This window comes from Hemiscyllium ocellatum, chromosome 2 (assembly GCF_020745735.1).
Source record: "Hemiscyllium ocellatum isolate sHemOce1 chromosome 2, sHemOce1.pat.X.cur, whole genome shotgun sequence".
NCBI lineage: Eukaryota > Metazoa > Chordata > Chondrichthyes > Orectolobiformes > Hemiscylliidae > Hemiscyllium > Hemiscyllium ocellatum.
In genome coordinates, this window is record NC_083402.1 from 41,215,732 (window position 1) to 41,241,788 (window position 26,057).

Here is a 26,057-nt window from a genome sequence, read left to right on the forward strand (position 1 = left end):
CCATTTACAACTGAACTAACTTTGTTGACTTGTACATAGGCTAGATAACTATAAATTCAACTATAAAATGTTTTATAATGCTACTTCTCCTGTATTCATATGCTAATGATGTCAAAACCCTTAAAATGGAAACATCACAAAGGATCTATATAAAACACTTTTATGCATGCATTTTCAAAGTAGTGACTTTTTAAGTATTCCATATAAGAACTCCTCAGAAAAACTTTGCATTATTCATTGGTGCAGAAAATCAGAGCTTGACAGGAAACAGAATGAAATTTTATTTTTTTTACAGCACATATTATTCTCAAAAATTGAGGATGCCATGAAATTGAGGTACTGAGTTATGAGGAGGTTAAATGCATAGAACTTCAAAAGGACATATACAGGTTGGTTGAAGAGCTGGACAAGAGACAGATGCAAGTTAAAGTAGGAAGCGTAGAATGATTAATTTTGTTGGACAATGTAAAATTAAAGTCAAATTCCAAGGAGGTGGGGGTGCAAGAACAAAGCAACTTTAGGGTATACTTGCATAGGTCAGTGGTGATCGAAGGACAAGTTGAGAGGGGATTTAATCAATCATTTGGCATCCTGGCAGCGAACAAAAACAAGTAACTTATAAATCGGTGTAAAACATTTGCTGGCTTCAACTGGAGTCCTGTATCTGGAAACATACACTGCAGAAGAGGCTCTTGAACCCATCAAGTCTAATGACAAAAACAACTTTATCTACACCAGTCCCACTTTCCAGCACTTGGTCCATAGTCTTGAAATGTATGACATTTCAAGTGTTCATCCAAGTACCTTTTAAAGGATGCGAGATTTCCCATCTCACCTACTCTCTCCCAGGTAGTGCATTTCAGATTCCAGTATCCAGTCCTGTGCACCATATTTGAAGAATTTAAAGGCATTAGATCCAGTGCAGGAAACACTCACAGGAACAAAGTTCATCCGTGGAACCAGTTACCTGTATATGGAAAAAGTGAAGAAGTTGGGACTGCTCTCCTTGGGAAGGAGCAATTTGAGGGGTAACTAAATTAAGTCATTGAAAAAACAGGATCTGGACAAAGGAAACAGTTCCTTCTTGCTGGAAACATCTAGAGCCAAAAGGCACAGAATTAAAATAATTGACAAAAGCAGCAATTGTGATGAGGAAACAAAAATGGCACTGCCAGAGTACGGTATAGGCATTCGAGAGGAAATTGGGGGATCATTATCTGAAAAGGAAAAGCTGCAGAGCCATGAGAAAAAAGGAGAGTGGCAGTTCTTTCAGGAGACCAAGATATGTGCCAAATGGTCACTCTTCAGTGCTGAACAATTCCATGATTCTGATATCATTTTTATTACTGATACATGATAATTAACGATTGTATATCTGTAAGTGTAAACAGTCATATTGGTATTAATCCATATTGTCCACTGCAAGTACATTATTAGTAGCATGTATAATTCTTGTGTGATGATGTTTAAGAATGGCATTTTTAGATCTTGCTACTAATTTCGACACTTTTGGATACAATATCCATTGCTTTGGTTCCCTCATATTTAAAAATCCCCTTTTTCAGTGAATGCAATTTTGCATTTGTCAGCGAGTTTAAAACAAGCCTTAGAATGTTGAGTACTGAGTTAATTGGTGTCATGATGCAATGAATCTAACAAACCTGAAAAATATTAGATTCAAAATATGAAATATAACTGAGCTTGGGAAATATCTGCCAGTCTAAACAAAATTATCTGCGAAAATGAGAGATTTCAAACTGCCAATTCAAATTGGACATCTGTGGTAAGACAAACCCAATGCTCCTGGGACCTCTACTGCTCACAGTTGGAGAAATAACTTAATATTATTCCATTTCTGTTTAATGCCTTTGGAAAGGATATCAATGGTAAGTTGGAAAACTATGCCCCTTTTTAGCTCCCTTGGATATTATGCAGCTCAAGAAAGATTCCATGCAATATCTCCTCTAATGGTTCTTTGATGGTTGTTCAAAGTTCTGCTTTTTCACTTCTCCATGAATGAAGAGCTTGATTTGGAAAGCAATTGCACACTACGTTATTGACACGGATTGTGTATATGAAAATATAGGTGTGTGATATGACAATCTGATCCATACTACTCAAAATAGCTGCCACTTTTGCAATCAATTTTAATGTAAATAGGTAGCATTATTTGCCCAATGCAGCTGGTTAACCATGAACATAGACAAATGTACAAATTAGGACAAGGAGCAGACCATTGAGCTCCCAGAGCTCCACCATTCTACTAGGTCATAGTTGATCTGTTTGTGTTGGAATTCCCAGCCTCTGATTCTCAACCTACTGGAAGAATTCTTGTAAAATAAAACATACAAGGAAAGACATGAAAACAGCCAAGCAAGTCCCAGTTTTATGTCAACAGCTTGCCAACTCGATACAAAATTGGTTTAATGGTAGGAGACAGTGTGATGGTGGAGTGTTTTTTGGACTGGTGGCCTGTGACCAGCCATGTTCCATAGGGACCTGTGATGGTTCACTTTGGTTTGTCATCTATACAAATCATTTAGATGAGAAAATAGAAAGCAAGGTATTATCTGCAAACATACTAACCAAGATTGGTGGCACAGTGAACAATGAAGGAGGTCATCTAAGATTACAAAGAGTCCTGATCAATTAAATCAATGGGCTGAAGAGTGGCAGATGAAGAGTTTAATTTGGATAAATATGAGATATTGCATTTGGTAAAACAAATAAAAGGCAAAACTTATACAATTAAAACTAGGGCCTTGGGTATTATTATAGAATAGAGAGATCGAGGAGCTCAGGTACATAATTCTTTGAAGTTTGCATCACATACAGGGTGGTTAAGGTGGCATTTAGCATGCTTGGCTTCATTGTTCAGACCTGAGTATAGGAGTCGGGACATCATGTTGAGATTGTACAAGATGTTGGTGAGGTCTCTTCTAGAGTACTGCGTACAGTTCTGGTCAACCTGCTATAGAAAAGATATTATTAAGCTGAAGGGGGTTCAGAAAGGATTTACCAGGATGTTGCCAGGAATGGAGAGACAGTTTAATAATGAGAGGCTATACAGGCTGGAACATTTTTCACTGGAGCATAAAAGGTGACAAAGGTTTTTAAATTATGAGGGCTATAGCTAAGGTGATTGGTAGGTGTCTTTGCCCTAAGATTGGTGATTTCAATACAGGGGGGAAATTTTTCAGGTGAGAGGAGATAAGATTTTAAAAAGACGTGAGGGTATTTCTTTTCGTTTTACACAAAATGATTTGTGTGTGTAATGAGCTACCAGAGGAAGTGGTGGATGAGAGTACATTCACAAGCACAGGGGGCAGGTGGGAATAGTTTAATTTGGGTTAATGGTCAGCATGGACTAGTTGGACCAAAAGATCTATTTCTGTGCTGTATGACTTTACAACTAAAATTAATTTTCATGTATTTTCAGACTCTGCAAGTGCTACCTCTATACACTAGAAAATTAATTGTGTATTTCCCAAAAAGTGCCAATAATCTACCCAACAGGGTACAGAAGAGACATAACAGTTGAGCCAGAAGTGACTGGGACTCACCATGAAATATCTTTGGCTGACAGGATTAAGGAAAATTCCAGGGCATTTTATACATTTATGATGAGCAAGAGGATAGCTAGGGAAGGGATAGATCTATTCATGGACAAAGGAGGGAATTTATGTATAGAGCTGGAGAAAATGGGTGATGTCCTTAACAAAACCTTTGCATCAGTATTCACAAAGAAGAAGGGCATGGTGGATGATGTGAATTGGGAGGGTATGTTGATATTCTAGAGCATGTTCATGTGAAGAAAAGAGGTTAACTTGGGTGTTTTGAAAAGCATTAAGGTAAAGATTGGGCTCAATCTATTTCAGAATGCCAAGGAGACAGGTGATGAAATTGCTGGGGCCATACACAAAAAATATTTGAGAGGCCATATTAGGAATATCGTGTGCTGTTCTGGTTGCCACACTACCAGAAGGACGTGGAGGCTTTGGACAGGGTACAGAAACTGTTTACCAGATGTAGCCTGGTTTGGAGTGTATTAGCTACAAGAGATTGTACAAACTTGGTTTGCTTTTGACTGAACATTAAGGGGTGACCTGATAGAAATTTACAAACTTATGCGTGGCATCAACAGTTTTTTTTCAGAGAGTAGTAACATTGATTACAGAGGACATAGGTTTCAGATAAAAGGGGATAATAAAAAGAGAGAAGCATGTTAATATTTTTTTTAAAAAACACAGATCGTGGTATGTGACTGGGTTGGACTACCAGAGACGATGGAGGTGGATACAATAGCAATGTCTGAGAGTCACAGACATGTACAGCCTCCAAATAAACTTGTTGGGCTATAACCTGGTGTTGTGTGAATTTTAACTTTGTCCACACCAGCCCAACACCAGTATGTCCAAATCATAGAGTCAGAGAGGTACAGCATGGAAATAGACCCTTCGGTCCAACCTGTCCATGCCGACCAGATATCCCAACCCAATCTAGTCCCACCTGCCAGTATCCAGCCCATATCCCTCCAAACCCTTCCTATTCATATACCTATCCAAATGCCTCTTAAATGTTGCAATTCTACCAGCCTCCACCACATCCTCTGGCAGCTCATTCCGTACACGTACCACCCTCTGCGTGAAAACGTTGCCCCTTAGGTCTCTTTTATATCTTTTCCCTCTCACCCTAAACCTATGCCCTCTAGTTCTGGACTCCCTAACCCCAGGGAAAAGACTTTGCCTATTTATCCTATCCATGCTGCTCATAATTTTGTAAACCTCTCTCAGGTCACACTCAGCCGCCGACGTTCCAGGGAAAACAGCCCCAGCCTGTTCAGCCTCTCCCTGTAGCTCAGATTCTCCAACCCTGGCAACAACCTTGTAAATCTTTTCTGAACCCTTTCAAGTTTCACAACATCTTTCCGATAGGAAGGAGACCAGAATTGCACACAATGTTCCAACAGTGGCCTAACCAATGTCCTGCACAGCCGCAACATGACCTCCCAACTCCTGTACTCAATACGCTGACCAATAAAGGAAAGCATACCAAACGCCTTCTTCACTATCCTATCTACCTGTGACTCCACTTTCAAGGAGCTATGAACCTGCACTCCAAGGTCTCTTTGTTCAGCAACACTCCCTAGGACCTTACCATTAAGTGTATAAGTCCTGCTAAGATTTGCTTTCCCAAAATGCAGCACCTCGCATTATCTGAATTAAACTCCATCTGCCACTTCTCAGCCCATTGGCCCACCTGGTCAGGATCCTGTTGTAATCAGAGGTAACCCTCTTCGCTGTCCACGACACCTCCAACTTTGGTGTCATCTGCAAACTTATGTTCGCATCCAAATCATTTATGTAAATGACAAAAAGTAGATCCTTGTGGCACTCCATTGGTCACAGGCCTCCAGTCTGAAAAACAACTCTCCACCACCACCCTCTGTCTTCTACCTTTGAGCCAGTTCTGTATCCAAATGGCTAGTTCTCCCTGTATTCCATGAGATCTAACCTTGCTAATCAGTCTTCCAAGGGGAACCTTGTTGAACACCTTACTGAAGTCCATATAGATCACATCTACTGCTCTGCCCTCATCAATCCTCTTTATTTCATCAAAAAACTCAATCAAGTTTGTGAGACATGATTTCCCACGCACAATGCCATGTTGACCACCCCAATTAGTCCCTGCTTTTCCAAATACATGTACATCCTGTCCCTCAGGAATCCCACCAACAATTTATCCACTACCGATGTCAGGCTCACTGGTCTATAGTTCCCTGGCTTGTCCTTACCACCCTTCTTCAACAGTGGCACCACGTTTGCCAACCTCCAGTCTTCCGGCACCGCACCTGTGACTATCGATGATACAAATATCTGAGCAAGAGGCCCAGCAATCACTTCTCTAGCTTCCCACAGAGTTCTAGGGTACACCTGATCAGGTCCTGGGGATTTATCCACTTTTAACCATTTCAAGACATCCAGCACTTCCTCTTCTGTAATCTGGACATTTTGCAAGATGTCACCATCTATTTCCCTGCAGTCTATATCTTCCATATCCTTTTCCACAGTAAATACTGATGCAAATTATTCATTTAATATCTCCCCCATTTTCTGTGGCTCCACACAAAGGCTGCCTTGCTGATCTTTGAGGGGCCCTGTTCTTTCCCTAGTAACCCTTTTGTCCTTAATATATTTGTAAAAACCCATTGGATTCTCCTTAATTCTATTTGCCAAAGCTATCTCCTCCTGATTTTGCCCTCCTGATTTCCCTCTTAAGTATATTCCTACTTCCTTTATACTCTAAGGATTCACTTGATCTATCCTGTCTATACCGGACATATGCTTCCTTCTTTTTCTTAACCAAACCCTCAATTTCTTTAGTCATCCAGTATTCCCTATACCTACCAGCCTTCCCTTTCACCCTGACAGGAATATACTTTCTCTAGATTCTTGTTATCTCATTTCTGAAGGCTTCCCATTTTCCAGCCATCCCTTTACCTGCGAACATCTGCCTCCAATCAGCTTTCAAAAGTTCTTGCCTAATACCGTCAAATTTGGCCTTTCTCCAAATTAGAACTTCAACTTTTAGATCTGGTCTATCCTTTTCCATCACTATTTTAAAACGAATAGAATTATGGTTGCTGGCCCAAAGTGCTCCCCCACTGACACCTCAGTCACCTGCCCTGCCTTATTTCCCAAGTAGGTCAAGTTTTGCACCTTCTCCAGTACATCTACATACTGAATCAGAAAGTTGTCTTGTACACACTGAAGAAATTTCTCTCCATCTAAACCTTTAACACTATGGCAGTTCCAGTCGATATTTGGAAAGTTAACATCCCCTACCATAACTACCCTATTATTCTTACAGATAGCAAAGATCTCCTTACAAGTTTGTTTCTCAATTTCCCTCTGACTATTGGGGGGTCTATAATCCGAATAAGGTGATCATCCGTTTCTTATTTCTCAGTTCCACCCAAATAACTTGACTCTCAGGCGACTGTCAGTGTGGAGTTTGCACATTCTCCCCATGTCTGCGTGAGTTTCCTCCGGCTGCTCCGGTTTCTTCTCACAATCCAAAAATGTGCAGGTTAAGTGAATTGGCCATGCTAAATTGCCCATAGTGTTAGGTGAAGGGGTAAATGTAGGAGAACAGGTCTGGGTTCGTTATGCTTCGGCGGGTCAGTGTGGACTTGTTGGGCCGAAGGGCTTGTTTCCACACTAAGTAATCTAATTTAATCTAGTAATCTAATCTAACTTCCCTGGATGTATTTCCGGGAATATTCTCCCTCAGCACAGCTGTAATGCTATACCTTATCAAAAATGCCACTCCCCCTCTTTTGCCTCCCTTTCTATTCTTCGTGTAGCATTTGTATCCTGGAACATTCAGCTGCCAGTCCTGCCCATCCCTGAGCCATGTTTCCATAATTGCTATGATATCCCAGTCCCATGTTCCTAACCAGGCCCTGAGTTCATCTGCCTTCCCTGTTAGGCCCCTTGCATTGAAGTTTAATTTATTAGTCCTATCTTGTCCCTGCCTGCCCCGACTGTTTGACTCACTTCTGTTGTCAGTTGTACCCATCTCAGATCGATTTCTTTCCTCACTATCTCCCTGCGCTCCCCCCTCTTCCCCCCCCCCCCACCCCCCAACCTTACTAGTTTAAATCCTCCCAAGCAGTTTTAGCAAATTTCCCTGCCAGTATATTAGTTCCCTTCCAATTTAGGTGCAACCCGTCCGACATCTCTATAGATATATTAATAGTCAAGGAATAAAGGGATAAGGGTTGTGCAGGGGCCAAAAGTTTTTACTTTAGAAAAGCATTGGTTGGTGCAGTCTTAGTAGGCCAAATGGCTACCAAGTGTGCTGCACTCATTAGAAGATACTGCTGCGACAGACACTTTTGGTGCCTAAAATGGGACAGCAGGTTCGCTTACAACTTCAAAATACTAAGTGGTTACAAGCAAAATATTGCAAATGCTGGAAATCTAGAATAAAAATAAAATGCTAGAACAACTCAGATGCCACTGTCAAATTTCCTCAAATTCCCCAATTCTGTCTACACAGTGTACTAATAAGTCTTTCACCAGCTATTTTAGAAGCCTCATAACATGACAGAAAACAACTCGCAGCAGGTCCCAAGAGGGTTGGAGATGGCCTGTGATGAGAAAGCAAAGCAACAATTTTAAGTCTTACTGTCGCTGAAGGAGGACGGAGGAGAATTTTTAAAAATTCTGTCATGGGATGCAAGCATTACTGACATGGCTCACATCTAATGCCCATCATTACTTGCCTTTGAGAACTGAGTGGCTTGCTAGGTCATTTCAAAGGGTAAGTGTTAAAAATGAGGTCTGCAGATGCTGGAGATCACAGTTGAAAATGTGTTGCTGGTTAAAGCACAGCAGGTCAGGCAGCATCCAAGGAACAGGAAATTCGACGTTTCAGGCATAAGCCCTTCATCAGGAATGAGGAGAGGGTGCCAGGCAGGCTAAGATAAAAGGTAGGGAGGAGGGACTTGGGGGAGGGGGCGATGGAGATGTGATAGGTGGAAGGAGGTCAAGGTGAGGGTGATAGGCTGGAGTGGGGTGGGGGCGGAGAGGTTAGGAAGAAGATTGCAGGTTAGAAGGGCGGTGCTGAGTTGAGGGAACCGACTGAGACAAGGTGGGGGGAGGGGAAATGAGGAAACTGGAGAAATCTGAGTTCATCCCTTGTGGTTGGAGGGTTCCCAGGCGGAAGATGAGGCGTTCTTCCTCCAACCGTCGTGTTGTTATGTTTTGCCGGTGGAGGAGTCCAAGGACCTGCATGTCCTCGGTGGAGTGGGAGGGAGAGTTAAAGTGGTGAGCCACGGGGTGGTTGGGTTGGTTGGTCCGGGCGTCCCTGAGGTGTTCTCTGAAGCGTTCTGCAAGTAAGCGGCCCGTCTCCCCAATGTACATCATCTATTGCATCCGCTGCACCCGATGTGGCCTCCTCTATATTGGGGAGACGGGCCGCTTATTTGCGGAACGCTTCAGAGAACACCTCAGGGACGCCCGGACCAACCAACCCAACCACCCCGTGGCTCAACACTTTAACTCTCCCTCCCACTCCACCGAGGACATGCAGGTCCTTGGACTCCTCCACCAGCAAAACATAACAACACGACGGTTGGAGGAAGAACGCCTCATCTTCCGCCTGGGAACCCTCCAACCACAAGGGATGAACTCAGATTTCTCCAGTTTCCTCATTTCCCCTCCCCCCACCTTGTCTCAGTCGGTTCCCTCAACTCCGCACCGCCCTCCTAACCTGCAATCTTCTTCCTAACCTCTCCGTCCCCACCCCACTCCGGCCTATCACCCTCACCTTGACCTCCTTCCACCTATCACATCTCCATCGCCCCTCCCCCAAGTCCCTCCTCCCTACCTTTTATCTTAGCCTGCCTGGCACCCTCTCCTCATTCCTGATGAAGGGCTTATGCCCGAAACGTCGAATTTCCTGTTCCTTGGATGCTGCCTGACCTGCTGTGCTTTAACCAGCAACACATTTTCAAAGGGTAAGTGTGTCAATCACATTACCAGGGACCTAGAGTCATATGTAGTCAGACCATGCAACAAGGGGTTGATTTCCTTCACTAAAACAAAAATCAATGAATCATATGGGTGCTATGACAACTAAAGACAGCTTGTCATTATTAGTAGCACTAGGTTTCAATTATAGATTGTACTAATTGTCACTGTCACAATGCAACAAATTGATGATTGTGTGGTATCGGACTATGCTTCTTGATAACTAATCCAGTGACATTACCACTGTATCACCACTCCCTACAAATGAGATAACAGAACTGAAAGGGAGTCCAAATTCAAATACCATGCAAGTCACAATGGATTAAAACTAGAAAAATAGGATAATTAATGTTACTAAACAAATCAACATTGTATTTTTCTGGTGACACAGGAGAACATACTATTACTACAAACGTGGACACAAATGTCACACAGATATATATGAAAGTTTAGTGTTTATGGCGAGGAGGAGAAAAGGGTTGTGACAACAACTATAGCAACAGCAAGTTGGAAAATCATGTATCTTCTTAGCTCCTCTTTTAGATATCATATAGCCAGAGAAAGAGTCTTCTATACAACACCTTCTGACAGCAGTTCTTTAATTGCTGTTCAAAGTTCTGGTCGTTCATTTCTCCATGCTTGAACAGCTTGATTTGAAAAGGTACTGCACACTATGTTCTCGACAACCTAACTGGACGGTACTGAACATGATAAAAGATATTTTATGGATGCTTTCAAAACACTTGGTAATGATTCTAGTGATGCCATGAACAGGACTACTCTCTGGTGCTCACCTGCTCAAAGAATTAGGGTAGCTCCAATTTACTTCACTTTGGGAGCTGTTTGTGCACAAAATTGGCTGCCATGTTTCTTGCATTACAACAGTATCTATGCTTCAAATAGTATTTCATTTACTACAAAGCAATGAATGGTCATGAAAACCTAGACATTATTGCAAGTCTGCTATTCCTTTTTGGTGTTTACAATGACTGAGCAACAGGACATTCACCAAGTGAAATTCTTTTCTGCCACAAAAGACAACTGCACTCTGCAAGAGAGATATGTGGAATTAATAAAAACATACAACTTTGGGAATCCTGCCACATTTTAAAAAGATAGACAGACAGGAGGCTGGAAGAACACAGCAAACCAGCCAGCCAGGAGGTGGAGGAGTCAGCAGTTTGGATGTAACCCTTCATCGACCTCTCCACCACCTGATGCTATCTGGCTTGCTATGTTCTTCCAGCCTCCTGTCTATTTTGGATTCCAGCATCTGCAGGTTTTTTTTGTCTCTAAACACATTAAAAAAAAGCCTTGTTACACTGATAGAGTCCAGAGGTATATAATATGTACTAACCAATGCACACTGAATTGTGTTGTGCATTGGTGCAGGCTGAAGGCTCATGTTATGTATGTCTCCAGTGCAGTTTGAAATTATCCTGTGGTATAAAAGTTAAGCATTGCTGACACTGACAACATTGCATTTCTGCTGAAGATGGCTGCAAGTACAGGGTGAGTATAACTTCAGTACAACCTCACAAAATGAAACAGATTTTCTAAACATTTGTTTAAAAGGAGAAATTGATGCTTTCAATTCATCTTCTTTTCAAGTGCCTGAAAAACAAAAATGCAAGGGAAACTATAATGGATATACTAATACCTTGTTTGTGGAATGCATGATGAGTTGAAGAGAAGGCACTAAAAGCTCAGCTTAAATACTAAGCTGAGGTTTTGATGAAAATAAACAATTTAAAAAAGCAATTAATTAGGTATCAAATTGACTCCAAGTTAAAATCCTCTAAATACACTTGTACCTGTCAGAAATCAAGTAGTAATGCTGCACCGCTCACAAATGCATTTGCAGCAACAGATAGACTATAGGTGGCGACATTGAGAAAAGTTAAAACTTACACCACAGTACTTTTTAAAATATAACTTGTGTATTATCACTGAGACTTTTGTGGTCACTTGTAACACCTGACGTCACTTCTGCTGGAAATATCTTAAATGCATTATTAAAGATAAGGTCATCGCAATGCATGTCAATACCTTATTTTCTACTTCTAGTTACTCAAGTTGCCAGAAATGTAGCAAAGAGGTAATAAAAAATGCAAAATATTATTTTCTAGACTGGCCTTCAGATAAGACTATCCTTCTTTTCTAAGTTTACGATATTCAAAGTATTCTGCTGCCCAAAGGAAGATTTGGGAGTCAAAAATTGTCTTGGCACCTAAACAAATTGAAGATCTAAAATTACTAAAAATCTACAGAACAAACTTACCTCACATGTGTTGTAATCTTCTGAATCCAACAGTGCGCACAACTTAGGCAAGAGGTCTGGCCAGTTTTGCAGTTCACCCTTTGATGCTATTGTTGTAATTAAAATTCCTGGAACATAAGATTAGCAACATTTCTGTCTCAAGCTTCCGCATCAGAAATACAAAAAGCTAGATAAGTGGGGCGAGAGTAATCAAAACTCTATCACATATTCTGCATAAATTAACTAAATCTGGAATACATCATTTAATTTATAAGAAGTTCATGTACTTGCATTACAAAATATATTTATTCTTGAGATATTAGTGATCTTGTCAAGAGTACACTTTCTGCCCCTCACGGGTTACCCAAAAATTATGATACATCTTTTCCTTTGACTAGTCCACTGCTTGTGGCAATTACTGAATTCTAGGACACTGACTCCATGGTTATGGTGGACCCAGCTATACACAAGACAAATCAGAACAGTAAACAACCAAGGAAACTCCAATTTGTCAGCTTTCCTACATTAACACTACTCATCTTGGTGATTGTGGTTGTGAAGAAGGGAGATGTTGTTCAATTAAGGTGGGTGAGTTGCTGCATTGCATTGGGAGTAGACATAGTAGATATTGAATTCAATGGCAGAGATCGGCTAATTTTCTAGTAAGCGACCATGTTTCTCATGATACCTTCCTTCCAGGTGACTATTCAATCAGGTTTCATTTGAGCTTTATAGATGATAACAGATATAACTACATGCACCACACATAGCTTTAAAGCTAATAAATTCCCACATCTACATAATGAAAAGCAGTAATTCACCAAGATTGTTTCCAAGAGAAATGCCCAAATGTTCAACCTCAATCACCCAAAACAAAAGCAGCATACTTCAGCCTTCTCTCAATGAACTTTGCACCTGGACCCAATATTGGCACCAGCAGCCTTCATCTCAAGAGCATTTAAAAACATTGCCTACAGGTTCGCAGCTATACACCAGCACAGGCTGAGGGTGTCACAGCTGCCACATTTTCCCACTCATTGATCTGTGGGCGGGGAGAGAAAGGGGGTGGGAAGGGGCACCAAAGGGATGGATTATTGCAAGCATATGCTTTTGTGCATGCTGAGGGATAGAGGAAAAGGGAGGGAAAGAAAATTAAAATTCTCAGTTCAAAATATCAAGTTTATTTAACTAGTCTCACACAATACCAATATCAAGACAGTTTTAGGGAACCTTGTCCATGTTGTTAAAGATCAGTAATGCTGAATGCAATTATGCAGATCTATCCTGTCCAGTATTTCCGGTCAAGGTTTATGGGGTGAAGGTGGTCATAGAATATAATGGAATAGTGAAGACATAAAATAACATTGAACAAAATAACAAAGCACTTTAAACAAACTTTCATAATTTTATGATGCATTATATGTTGATCTGCAATATGCAAACTTTAATAAATACCAGAGTCAGTTCTGTTATAACATGATGGTTGCATTCTTGTGCAACCCGATATAGAAAAAATCATGTTTTAGAAAAAGCGTTAAAAGATTTGGTGTTGTAATGGTGTTACAGCCAACACGTTTTACAAGTTCGTGCTTTAGAACCTGCACTCCCAATTCGTCAATTGGATTACAACAAATTTGTGTTGTCAAAACTTGCATTATAACAGAACAACCTGTACTACGATGCAGCTTTGTTGAGGCATTAATTTTGTTGGCATATGGTGTCACACTAATTTTTAAGTGTTAAAATGAAGTTACATTGTTAACTACTTTAGGAGGAACGGAGTTAAAGGAAATTTTGTGACATAAACATGTTAGGGACTTTGATAATGCATTCCAAGGGACTTGCCGAATCAGACACGAAAGCATTTTTTCGGGACGTTTGGATAAATAATTGAAACAAAAGACTCAGCATTACGAAGAGAATGAAGTTCTGCTGAATTAGCTCCAGGTTACTGTACTAAAGAGCTAGTAGATATATAGGGAAAATCATCTCCTTCTGCAGTATAATCTGTGGCTGTGTGGAAGAATTACAGCTGAAGCTATTTAGGATTCAAAGTGCATGAATTATGATAAATGATCCCTTGATTGATGTTAAGGGGAAAAAAACTTGATTTGCAAGAGGAATAACTGCAATTGCTTTCACAAGAGTTATATTGTTTTCTATTTTCTGTTGTATGAGGAGTTAGAAAAACAACCTCGAAAATCAGATTTTTGCAGTTAAGTGACTTAAAAACTCGCTGATTAATAAATCTTTTGGGAATTCAAACCTAAAATTTGGTCTTATGCAATCATCATACCTCAGTGTAGGTACAGGATTGAATCAATTGCTAAAGCTATCTAAAACAGTTGTTTATTACCTCATGCAAACCTATCAACTAAATTCAATAATAAAGACAAGTTTAAATAGTGAAGGACTTGAACAGCACCTGTCACAGAGCAAACAGCAACAATAAAAGGATGAAAGTGTTGCACAGAATGTACAAAACCACAAACGGACAAAGAATAGATTTCTGATATTTGCAATTTTCAACACTGACTTAGAAGAGTGATATGACCTCTGAGTCATGAGGCCCAGGTTCAAGTCCCAACTGCTCTAAGGGTATATAATAATAAGTTTAGAAAAGATCTGGACAAGTAATGTGGTCAGAATGCATCCAAGGTTACTAATGACACAAAGTTAGTAAGATTGGAGAGACCTTGAAAGAGGGTGATATTAAAGATCTGTACCAGCTAGGCAAAGACATGTTAGATGAAACGCACACTGGAAAGAAAATTATTCAAGAATGGAATATTTGTTAAGTTAGATATTTGGAGGGAGTGGGTGCATTTGCACATGAAATACCAAGTTAATGTACAGGCATAGCAAGTATGTATGAAAGAAAAATGTATGTTAATCTTTAATAACAGGATAATATAGAAATAAAGGTACGGAAGTGTTAATAACAGAGTGTGGTTAATCACTGTAAACCAGCTCCATTGGGCTGGCCATGTTTATACTTGACACGACTCCTTATGCAAGAGGCTTATTTGGAATGCAGTCATGGCTGGGAATGGGCAGACTGCAACATTTTTGGGCAGTGTTCAAATCATACTTGAGAAAGTCAAGCATCCCCATTGACTCATGGGAAGTCCACGACTTGTGGTTTTTCAGGAAGATGCCAAGCATCAAGAGATTTGGTTGGTAACACAGAGGCCAAGTTGAGACTTCAGAAAAAGAATACAATCCCACCTACTAACTCTCCAAGCATCATGGACTTACATGTGGCCCAGTTCATAGCCTATGCAACCCATCTTGAACTAATTGAACCAAAGCTGAAGCAAATCATTCTTGATACGAAAACACTACAAAGTCATTGCCCCAGACATAATTTTAGTCTCCTGACCCAAGGGAGGAGTATCCACCAGTCTTCAAGGAAGTGCAACAAAACTTAGAAATACATTCCTGGGGTGAGAAGAGATCAAAGAAACCATGCCTATATGCCACAAAAAAAGATTACATCTAATTGAAACATTAGACTTTTTAAGGGATGTTATAGGGTAGATGCTGAGGGAACATTTTGCCCAGCTGGGAAACTCGGAACTAGGGGTCAGTCATTTAAGGCTGAAAGGAGAATTTTCTTCATTCAAAAGGTTTCGGACTTTCAGAATTCGCAATCTTAGGGAGGGCTGTGGATACACAGTCATTAAATTTATTGAATGCAGTGACTGACCTACCTGTGGATACTGATGGTAAGGCATATGGGGATGGTACGTAAGATGATGTTAAGTAATTCTGGTGAATTGTGGAGCAGGCTTGAACAACTGTACAACCTAACTGCACCTATTTAAATGCTCTTACAAAGGAAGGTACAATTAAATCTACTATACTTGGATGATTCTCCTGAAAGAAAAATAAGGTATTATCTGCAATAAGTTATTTTAAAATATACAAGTGAAGATTATGAAAGTATCAAGAACCAAAACATGAATTCACAAACATCTTACCAACAGTAGCTCTTATTAAGGGTGAGGAATCACCAATGTTTTTCAGGCACTCATTTTTAATGAAATCTGTTACCCCATTCGGGAAATTGTGTAAATGTGCTTTCACATTGTTCTTCAAAATCAGACCACTTAAGGATCGCGTGGGTTCATCTGCAATGGCACAATAAAAAGGTCAGCACTTTTACACAGTGCATTGTTTTTAAAGCCATCGCAATACTGGTACGAACAGATGCATACAAAAATGGAATTACATTCATATCATGCCTTTCACATCTTCATGATAACCGAAAGCTGTTTAATGAATAAATGCAGTCACTATTTTTCTGTAAGCTAATTTAAGCACAATAAATACACAAAAGTTTATTACATTTTTATTGTTCAAAGAATATGATGCTTAGGGAGTGGGAATATGTTGCTTCTCTTCAAATAGTCCAATGCAATCTTTTACTTCTGCATCTAATTCAAAAGGTGGGGCCATTGATATGACAGAGTTTGGTTAGTTCAGTTGGCTCAGCAGTTCGTTTGTCATACTTCGTGATGCCAACAGTATGAGTTCAACTCCTGTACTATCTGGGATCACCATGTAGGACTCTACTTTTCAACCTCTCCTCTCTCCGGAGGTACGTTGACCCTCAGTTTAAACCAGCACTAGTCTCTTTCAATTGTGGAAGTAGTTTTATGGTCCGGTAGCCTATTTCAATTAAGTATTCATATTTTTGAAAAGTCTGAATCCGTCTGATTCAAAAACAAGTGTCACACTGATTTAAAAAAACTAATAAAAACCAAGCACATTACATGTCTTATTTTAAAGTAATTAAATGCAGTTCAGACTTCACCTACAAACAGACATGCAATTAGTAATGGACTGAATCATCATGCACATACAGACAGATTAACAAACTGCTGGCCAATGCTAAATTTGGATTCAACCCCAAGTACACAGTTCCAAATCCCTTCAGTATTGATCCAGACAGAGATACAAGAGATGAAAGTGAGGGGAAAATCTGAATAAATGTTTTTCATATCATAATAAATACAACAAAGGAGCCCATCAAATTGGAAGTCATTGGAAGTGGATGAAACCGTCCAACAATTGGAGTGATACCTTACAAAAAGGCAAGATAACACTGGAGCAGTGTAATCACACAACACTGGTTTATATTTTCATCATGGAAGTCTCTGATCCAAACACTTAGCAGTGTCACATCGAAGAAGCTTCCTCTTTTGCAAGGTCAATAGACAGCATGTTTGATGACTATTAGAATTCAGTACCAATCTGAAACATTCAATAATGAAGCAATGTTACCAAGCGTTTGCCCCATGTTACCTGGTACCTGAATCTGTGGAACTCATTGACACAGTGTGGAGGCCAAGTCATTGAGTGTATTTAAGGCATAGATAAGACAGGTTCTTTTTTAGTAAAGGAATCAAGGGTATGGGGAAAAAGCAGGAGAATAGAGTTGTGGTTAAATGACGGCAGATTCAATGAACTAAATGACCTAATTCTCCTCTTCTCTCTCATTTCTTGTGGCTTATTTGCGACAACTTCAATGTCAACCAGTCACTCCAGTATTCAAGGCAGCACCACTGCCAGGTTTCTGACCAACATCAGTTTGGAAAGGTTACCAACGACTAGAAATATAACTGGATTAGTTAAAATCAACAACAGACCGAGATAAAGATTAAACTACACTGTCATGAAAAACTGGTGTAATTACGCAAAATCAACTTCATCACCCACAAGAGACAAAGTGAGAACAGTACTGAAAACTTACTCGAAATGGCACAGCTGTACTATAACTAACTTCACAAACTGAAGATAGGGCAATCTACTTATCCAACACCCCAGCCATCAAAATTCTCCATGGAATGAGATTACATTACAAAGAGACCAGAAAATAACTCAAAAACATTCTTAAACATTAAAATTTTGCATGAGTTCTCTGGGAATCTTCAGACAAGAGGTTTGAGAATCCTTTTTTAAGACGATTATATATACCTTCCGAGTGGAGGCTAGCTTTCAAAATTGAGCTATGAAATTTCCAGCAGATGGCTGGAAAGGAGTGTTTTTCTGATTAGAAGGGAATTTGCTGTGGAGTCCATGAGGGGCAGTGGTGTAGAGGTAATGCCATTGGTAGTAAGCCAGGGCCTTTGGCTAAGGCTCAAGAGAAATAGGTTCAAATCCAACCACTGCACTGGTAGAACTTAAATTCGGCATGAAATTGAAGCTCAGTAAAGGTGACCATTGGAACGATCACTGATTGTTCTAAAAATCTGGCTTATTAATGTCCTTCAGGAGAAGAAATCTGCTATAATTTTCTTGGTCTGACCTATGTGGGATTCAGGATCCACAATAATGGAGTGGTGTCGTAACTGTCTTTTGAAATGACCTAATAAGGGCATGGTCAAGGACAACAAATGTTGGCCTTGCCAACAAAAACCATATTCTACAAAAATAAAATCAATCCTTTAAGGTTCTCCTATGGGACAACTGGACTGAGACTACCACATTTTGGTGGTAGCAATTGTTTTATACACAGTATTTTCTCAATGGGTTGGGATATCTGGTAGGGATGGACGGGTCGGACCGAACTGTCTGTTTCCATGCTGTACATCTCGATGACTATAATTAGACAAGACCTCACCATTCAGCAAAAGTCCTTTGCAACCATACGTTACCAATGTATGGTTTGAAGTCTTTATTTACATCATGAAATTAAAGTCTATTCTGACATCATCTAATCAGGTTAGATGTGAGATTACCACATATTGTAGTTACCCATGACTAATTAAAATTGTCTCCTGAAATATCTCATTTCTAGCCTTAGAATAATTTTTTGAGATCTCTGTTCATATCAACATCTTTATAGCTATTTATTGAGTATTCACAATGGTTAGGTCCCAACAGTCCCAAACAATCTAACTTCTGAGAGAATATCAGCTCCATGGTGGTCAAATAGCTTGCAGTACAGATTGATACCAACAGTGCAGACTCCAGTTAAGGTGACCATAAAGGTTTGTCTTCTCAATCTTGCCTCTTGTTTCAAGTGCAGCAGCCCTCAGATTAAATTCACTGCCAATCATCCCTTTCTTGGGGGAGAAAAGTCTGGCCCACAAGGACTATGGCAAATTTCACTTCAAAGCCTACATGTTATACTTACTGGAATACAAAGTTAATCGATAATGTAACATTAAAACACTGTCACACATTGGCGTTAATCCTGTTGAGAAACTGCAGCTCTCGATGAAACATTCCATGCCTCTGACAGAAGCAGAGAGATAGCAAGTTTAAGAAAGTAAAGTCCTGAAACGAAGAGCTGAGGCAGTTAAAGACGAAGAGTTGGAGGAAGCCATGCAAATAAGGAATGGCAAGGCCAGGAGCACCACATATGAGAATGGAAATCTTAAGTCAAAGGGATAAAAGCTAACACAGGTAGCGAGAATTTGAATAAGTAGGATACATTGCACGTCCTGCTCGTGGGTCAGAGGGTGAGATGTGAGAATGATGCAGAGATGCTTTAGTCTGATTTGGATAGGCTGAGTGAGTAGGCAAAGGCATGGCAGATGCAGTATAGCCTGGATATGTACGAGGTTATTCACTTTGGAAGCAAAAGCAGAACGGTGGATTGTCATCTGAATGCCCATAAATTGAGAAAGGGAATTTGCAACATGCCTGCGTACACGTCACTGAAAGTCAGCATGCAGATACAGTAGGCAATCAAGGTGACAAATGGAATGTTGGCTTTCATAATGAGAGGATTTGGATACAGGAACAAGGAAGTCTTAGTGCAATTATACAGAGCTATAGTAAGAACATGCCCTTGGATATTATGTACAGTCCTGGTCTCCTTATCTGATGAACAATGTTCTTGTAATAGATGAAGTGCAGCAAAGGCTTACCAAACTGATGTCTGGGATGGTAGGACTGATGTGTAAGGAGAGGTTGAATCTGTTAGGATTAATTCACTGGAGCTCAGAAGAAAAAGGTGTGATGTCATAGAAACCTACAAAATTCTAACAGAACTAGACAGAGTAAATGCAGGATCGATGAAGGAAATCCAGAAACAGGGGTCACATGTCTGAAGATATGGGGTAAAACCATTTAGGACTGAAAAGAGGAGAAATTTAATGTGGGAGCCTGAGAAATTCATTACCATAGAAAGCAGATGAGGCCAAAACATTGTATGATTTCAGGAAGAGTTGGATATAACACTTGGGGTTAAAGTGATCAATAGATATTGGGGAAAAGTGGAACTGGCTATTACGTGGTGTGTTTAGCTCTGACGTTATATATCAGACCAGACTCTTGCACACTCGGAATGTATAATATGGTGATAATCTATACCCTAACTTTTATTTAAGTTTAAGATAGGATTCATTTGTGTTCCAGATAGGATTCATTTGGTCCATCACTGAGCTTTAATCAAAGCACATTTTATTCTTACAACAGTTAAAATACAAGAACAGGCATATCTTAACAGATTTAATAACTAGTCATCAACTGTTCCAATATAAGCAGCATCCTATAAACACACTCTTGGCAAAGGCAATTCAGCCATATAGTTGTTATTCTCACATGCTACCTCTCTCCAATTCAGCAGAAGGAAACACCAAAAGAAACAATCCACCCTTTTTGATTTTTTTAAAGAGGAAGCCTCTCTGTGTAAGACTTCATTCTAGCAGCAGAGAACTCAAGCGTTCAGTTCTAGCTGCCAGCAAAAACCAACTAACTGGAGGCTAAACCAAAATCTTTTGGGTCTGTGAGAACCTGACCCCACCCACTGATCATTTTGCCTTGCTTTGAAAAAAAAAACACCATATTTTCATGTCATAAATTATCAGACTAATTTAAATATCAATCTTTCCATTCAGCATTCAAAATTTAGCTAACATTGCTCTCTTTTTGACACTATCAACTACTGAAAGAAAGCAAAAGGTAACCATTCCATTGCACTCTGGAACCAAGCAAGCACTATGTTTCAAGTCAAATAGAATAGTGTTTCAAATGACCATTTGTATATGAATGTATTAAAATAGCTTTTCCATATTTAACTATATGCTAAACATTTTTTAAATGGAACAAAGCATTAAATAACACCTCTGCATATTCATTTTAATGCCAACGTTTGCATCGAGGAATGAGATGTGAGAAAAGTCAGCTAAAAACACAAAACAGGTCCTTTCAGTTCCTAAAGGTTTGACAAAAAGGAAAACTAAAATCAAAGTGATTCAGAGAATACAGCTTTGAAAACCTTTGTGGTATATGTCCACTATACATTTTCCAGTATTATTAAAACAGCAAAATCAGATCTAATCCACTTCAACTACACTTCTCATCAGATGTTTTTCAAACGGCGTGGCTAATTCTTACCTACGCCATATTAATTGGGTTGCACACTGGCAAACCCCCACTCCAAAGGATTAAATGATGTATGTAGTGTTCCAACCATACCAAGGTGCACTAAAAATTCAAAATTCTAATCAGATGCAGCGTGCATGTTAGAATATTTTAGGTTCAAGTCATCTGGTCAGTATACAGACAGACAAGCTGCAAACCAATTTGTGCATGGAGTAGGGTTTCAATTGATTTACTATTCTTTGTGAAGTGGTAGCCTATGTATAGTTATAATCACCTGCTCAAAGAAAATTAGAAGTTCTTCAAAAATCTTACCAAAGATCTCAAACAGGCAGTTAAAAAGGTCTGATGCGTCTTCAGAATTGTCCATGGCCTAACAGGTAATAGATGATTTTGTATTTACATGCTTCTGTCAATGCAACTCAGGGAATTCTTTATGTCTTACTTTTTTACTAATGAAATAACAAGGTATAATACAAAAAAAACCAAAAGAATTATGTTCAACTTTGCATAATTGTATTTTATATTTTCAACTTACTGTGAATTCATTCAACAATATAAATTCTTGAATTAATTGTGACAGTCATGAATTCTTCATAATATAGCAAATATCCTGTGCCAGTACAAACTGTAAGGTGTAACACGTTCACTCCTTACTAATAGCTTTAATCCTAACTATCTGTAATCAAAATATGAATCAAGCTTCCCTTCAGATGCTAATAAACTTTCTATGCACTTACCACGTGCATATTTATTATTGGCTTCAAAAAAGCAAACAAATGTCCTGTTTAATCTAATATGAATCAGCATGTCCCACACAGAAAGTGAGCTAAGTATGGTGAATATTACTTCTGCTAATCAGACATTACTGTAGTTAATTCATTTATGCCCACACTACAGACTGTGCATTAATGTGCATAGTGAGTTGATGGCATTCACTCTAGATGCTAATATGAAAATGCAAATTCAAACCAGTTAGCAAAGAAGAAATTACCTATAAGTTTCAGCTCAATTTTTGCCAACTTTTAATTTGAAAAAATAGTACCATCACTTTGTTCTCAAATAGTATTTGGACTGAAATAATTTCTGTCAAATGACTTTTTATCAAGAAGAAAGTCTGGAACTCAAGTGATTGCAAACTGCAGGGACAGCCACTAGTCTCCCAAAGTACAATGGTGGCTTCTTCCTGAACTTCGAAGTCATTTCTTTTTGTGCAATTTGTGCTTTAGAAAACTAATTGACAATTATTTTAAAAATTGCACTTTATCTGGGAGAAAATAATTAGAGATTGGTACAAGGATGAAGACAGCCTTAATGCACCTTTTATGTAGCCACTGTCTATCCGTTAATGCCATATTCTAGGAACTTTTTCTTTGAAGAGCAATCATCCCAATTAATTTCCAATTAAGGAAAATTCTCTCTCTGAATACTTTGAAAAAAATATATAAATTGAGAGTACTTCAGATGCTAGTGACAACTCAAGAGTGAAACTAAATTTATTTCTGGAGTCAAAGCTGTAACCCAGTTGAAAATCAAAAGTAAAATACTATAGAAGCCAGAAATCAAGTCAAAAAATATCGGAAACACTCAGCATGCATAGCTCATCTGTGAAGAGAGAAACAGAATTAAATGTTTTACATCTCCGACATTTTTATTGCAAGTTTGTTTGTCAGCCAACAACAAAACTTTCAAAGTTCCTAATCAGCACACATTAAGCATGTCTCAATTCTTACAAATACCCTCAACATTACCTTCAAAACATAATCTTAACATCAGCACATTTGCATCAAAAACTAAAACTACGCAAAATTTTAATTTTACTTCCTCCATTACTGTCCATTTTTTGACATTTGCAGCTAATAATAAGTTCAAATAGATCATAAAGTAAACAATGAGAAAGTTGAGCCACGAGCAACATAATTGAGCCATGCGATAATGAATATTAATGCATGTCACCTCCCTGTTACTGAACCACATTTAAATCACTGACAAGTGACATGCTAAATTAGTAATTTATTTTCTTTAACAGTATTTTTCTTTACATTCAGTATGAAGCTATACTCAAGAAAATCCAACCTTAGCAGACAAATATCCCTCAAGTCGAATAAGTGAATTAATCACATGACTAGAAACTATTCACATTGGTCTAAGGACTATTTTAGAAACTGAACTGCTCTCAAAATTGAATTCAGAATATGCTTGAACTGAACTGTGGCAACCTTACTGATTCATTAATTGAGCATTTCGGAAAGGTCAGTGGTTTGATGTCTGATCTTCCAGGGTAGCAGAGTCAAACGGAATGCTACATTTAATTTCAGTACCTTGAGGTGTATAAGATCCCATACCCCTCAGTTATCAGCTGACAGAAACCCCAGTTGGCAGCATCATGTGAATACAATTATAAGTGAGGGGGAAGAACAAAAAAGGACCATCAAATCAAACCTGTTACAGAAAGTTGGTAAGGACAAGCCAGGGAACTACAGACCAACGAGTCTGATGTCTGTGGCGGGAGAGCGTGAGCAAGAGAGCTAGAGCAAATGAGCGATCAGTCATTTGGGAGCCGAGGCATTGTCTCCAATGTCCAGGACTGTGCTTACTGAAATGCTGCTGAGAAGAGTTCATTTTTAATCATTGTAAACCAAAATCGCAATCAGTGTTGGAAACACCTTTTTGATGTCACGTTTCTTTGGATAATCCAAAATTCGGATAATTCATATTCAGATAACCAAGATTCCGCTGTAGTTAGTTTGCAGATGACACCAAAATTGGAGGTATAGCGGACAGCGAAGAAGGTTCTCTCAGATTACAACAGGATCTTGATCAAATGGGTAAATAGGCTGAGGAGTGGCAAATAGAGTTTGCTTTAGATAAACGTGAGGTGCTGCATTTTGAGAAAACAAATCTTAGCAGGACTTATACACTTAATGGTAAGGTCCTAGGGAGTGTTGCTGAACAAAAAGATCTTGGAGTGCAGGTTCATAGCTCCTTGAAAAGAGAGAGTCACAGGTAGATAGGCTAGTGAAGGAGGAGTTTGATATGCTTTCCTTTATTGGTCACAGCATTGAGTACAGGAGTTGGGAGGTCATATTGCAGCTGTCCAGGACATTGGTTAGGCCACTTTTGGAATTTTGCGTGCAATTCTGGCCTCCTTCCTATTGGAAAGATGCTGTGAAACTTGAAAGGATTCAGAAAAGATTTGCAAGGTCATTGCCAGGATTGGAGGATTTGAGCTATAGGAAAAGGTTGAGTAGGCTGGGGCTGTTTTCCCTGGAGCATCGGAGGCTGAGGGGTGACCTGATAGAGGTTTATAAAATCATGAGGGGTATAGATAGGTTAAATAGACAATGCGTTTTCCTTGGTGGGGGAGTCCAGAACCAGAGGGGATAGGTTTAGGGTGAGAGGGGAAAGAAATAAAAGAGACCTAATGGGCAACTCTTTCATGCAGAGGGTAGTGTGTGCATGGAATCAGCTGCCAGAGAAAGTGGTGGAGGCTGGTACAATTGCAACATTTAAAAGGCATCTGAATGGGTATTTGAAGAGAATGGGCTTGAAGGTATATGGACCGGGTGCTGGCAGGTGGGAGACCTGGTCAGCATGGACGAGTTGGATCGAAGGGTCTGTATCCATGCTGTACAGATCTCTATGACTCTATTCTTTATACGTTCTCATACTGTTCATCCACTCCCACCTCCTGAGACAAGCAAAGAAAACAGGAGAAACTTTGCAACCAATTCAAAATAGATGTCAGGAAATTCCCTTCGGATTTCATAACACAGTCAAGGACGAATGGGAATGCCAATGGTCAAGCTGTATGCCACTCCTTATGGCTAATATAGGGATAATGGTCACTGCATTCAACATACGTGGAATGACCAGTGGAAATGTACGCAGTGATGACTTGAAACCTTTGAGACTGTATAGGAAAACAAACCACATCTGCACTGAAAACAAAATGACAAAACCTAAATGATAAACATTCTTTTAGCTCATGGCCAAGGCTATGAAAACATGATATACCTCACAACCCAAGTCATAAACATGTTTAAAATTGAAGCTAGATCCATTTCTATAACCAGAATAAATTTTAAAAGATGAAATCAGATACTTTCTTTTGATAAAATAAAAAAGCACACAAACATGAGAAAATGAAATGCCTATTTCAGCTTTTCTAAAGGTACAAATCTCACGTAAAGCAAATTTACAATGGTTAGCCTTTAGTAATATGAATAGAATAGACTGCTACCAATGGGGTAAATTTAAAATCTGTGCAAGTGACACACAATCAATATTAGTCATGAGAGCTGAAGAAAATATGTTCCATACATTGCCATGCAACAAAAGATTGGGAAAACAACCCTAGAGGTTTTTGAAATATCCTGGCCAATGCTGTTGGCTCCACACTACCGAAACAAAATGACTGATTATAAGCCAGTTCAGATAAAAGATCACTGACGCAAAGTATATTTCTCCTTAAATACTACCTGATGCTGAAGCATTTTTAGTTTTTATTTCCAGAATTCACAGTATCTTACTTTTATTAATTGACTTCCTCCATCATCTGTGCAGATAGAATTAATTGCCACAAAACAGAGACTTCACATCAAAAGCAACCTGCTATCCATAAACCACTTTGGAACATATAAAGGAGAAGAAAGGTATTGTATAAATACAAGTTCTTCACCGAACGTCTTAAAAAGGTCACCTGTGCAACAGTGCCACTATTCACAATGCCAGAACAAACTGAATTTGTGTTTCACTAATTCAAATGTCAGGTAATGCAATTTCACTCTACAGATCAAAAGGTGAGCACTGAACACTTTTCAAAACACATCAGGGATTTACAGTTATACAAAATGTCTACCTCTAAACTTTTTCCTCTAGTTTTAATATATGAAACACAAATTTGGTCATCATGCAGT

The 26,057-nt window shown here is 39.2% G+C and overlaps 1 protein-coding gene across 2 annotated transcripts in view; it reads right to left on the reverse strand.

The window, feature by feature from the left end:
* The window catches only part of tnpo1 (transportin 1), a 131,328-nt gene that overhangs the window by 64,246 nt on the left and 41,025 nt on the right, over positions 1–26,057 (reverse strand). For both annotated transcript variants that reach the window (XM_060836187.1, XM_060836196.1), the window contains exons 4-5: positions 15,783–15,932; positions 11,821–11,927 (exon numbers count right to left, since the gene is read on the reverse strand). In XM_060836187.1, the coding sequence (XP_060692170.1) occupies positions 11,821–11,927; positions 15,783–15,932 (257 nt within the window). The remainder of the gene's footprint in view (positions 1–11,820; positions 11,928–15,782; positions 15,933–26,057) is intronic.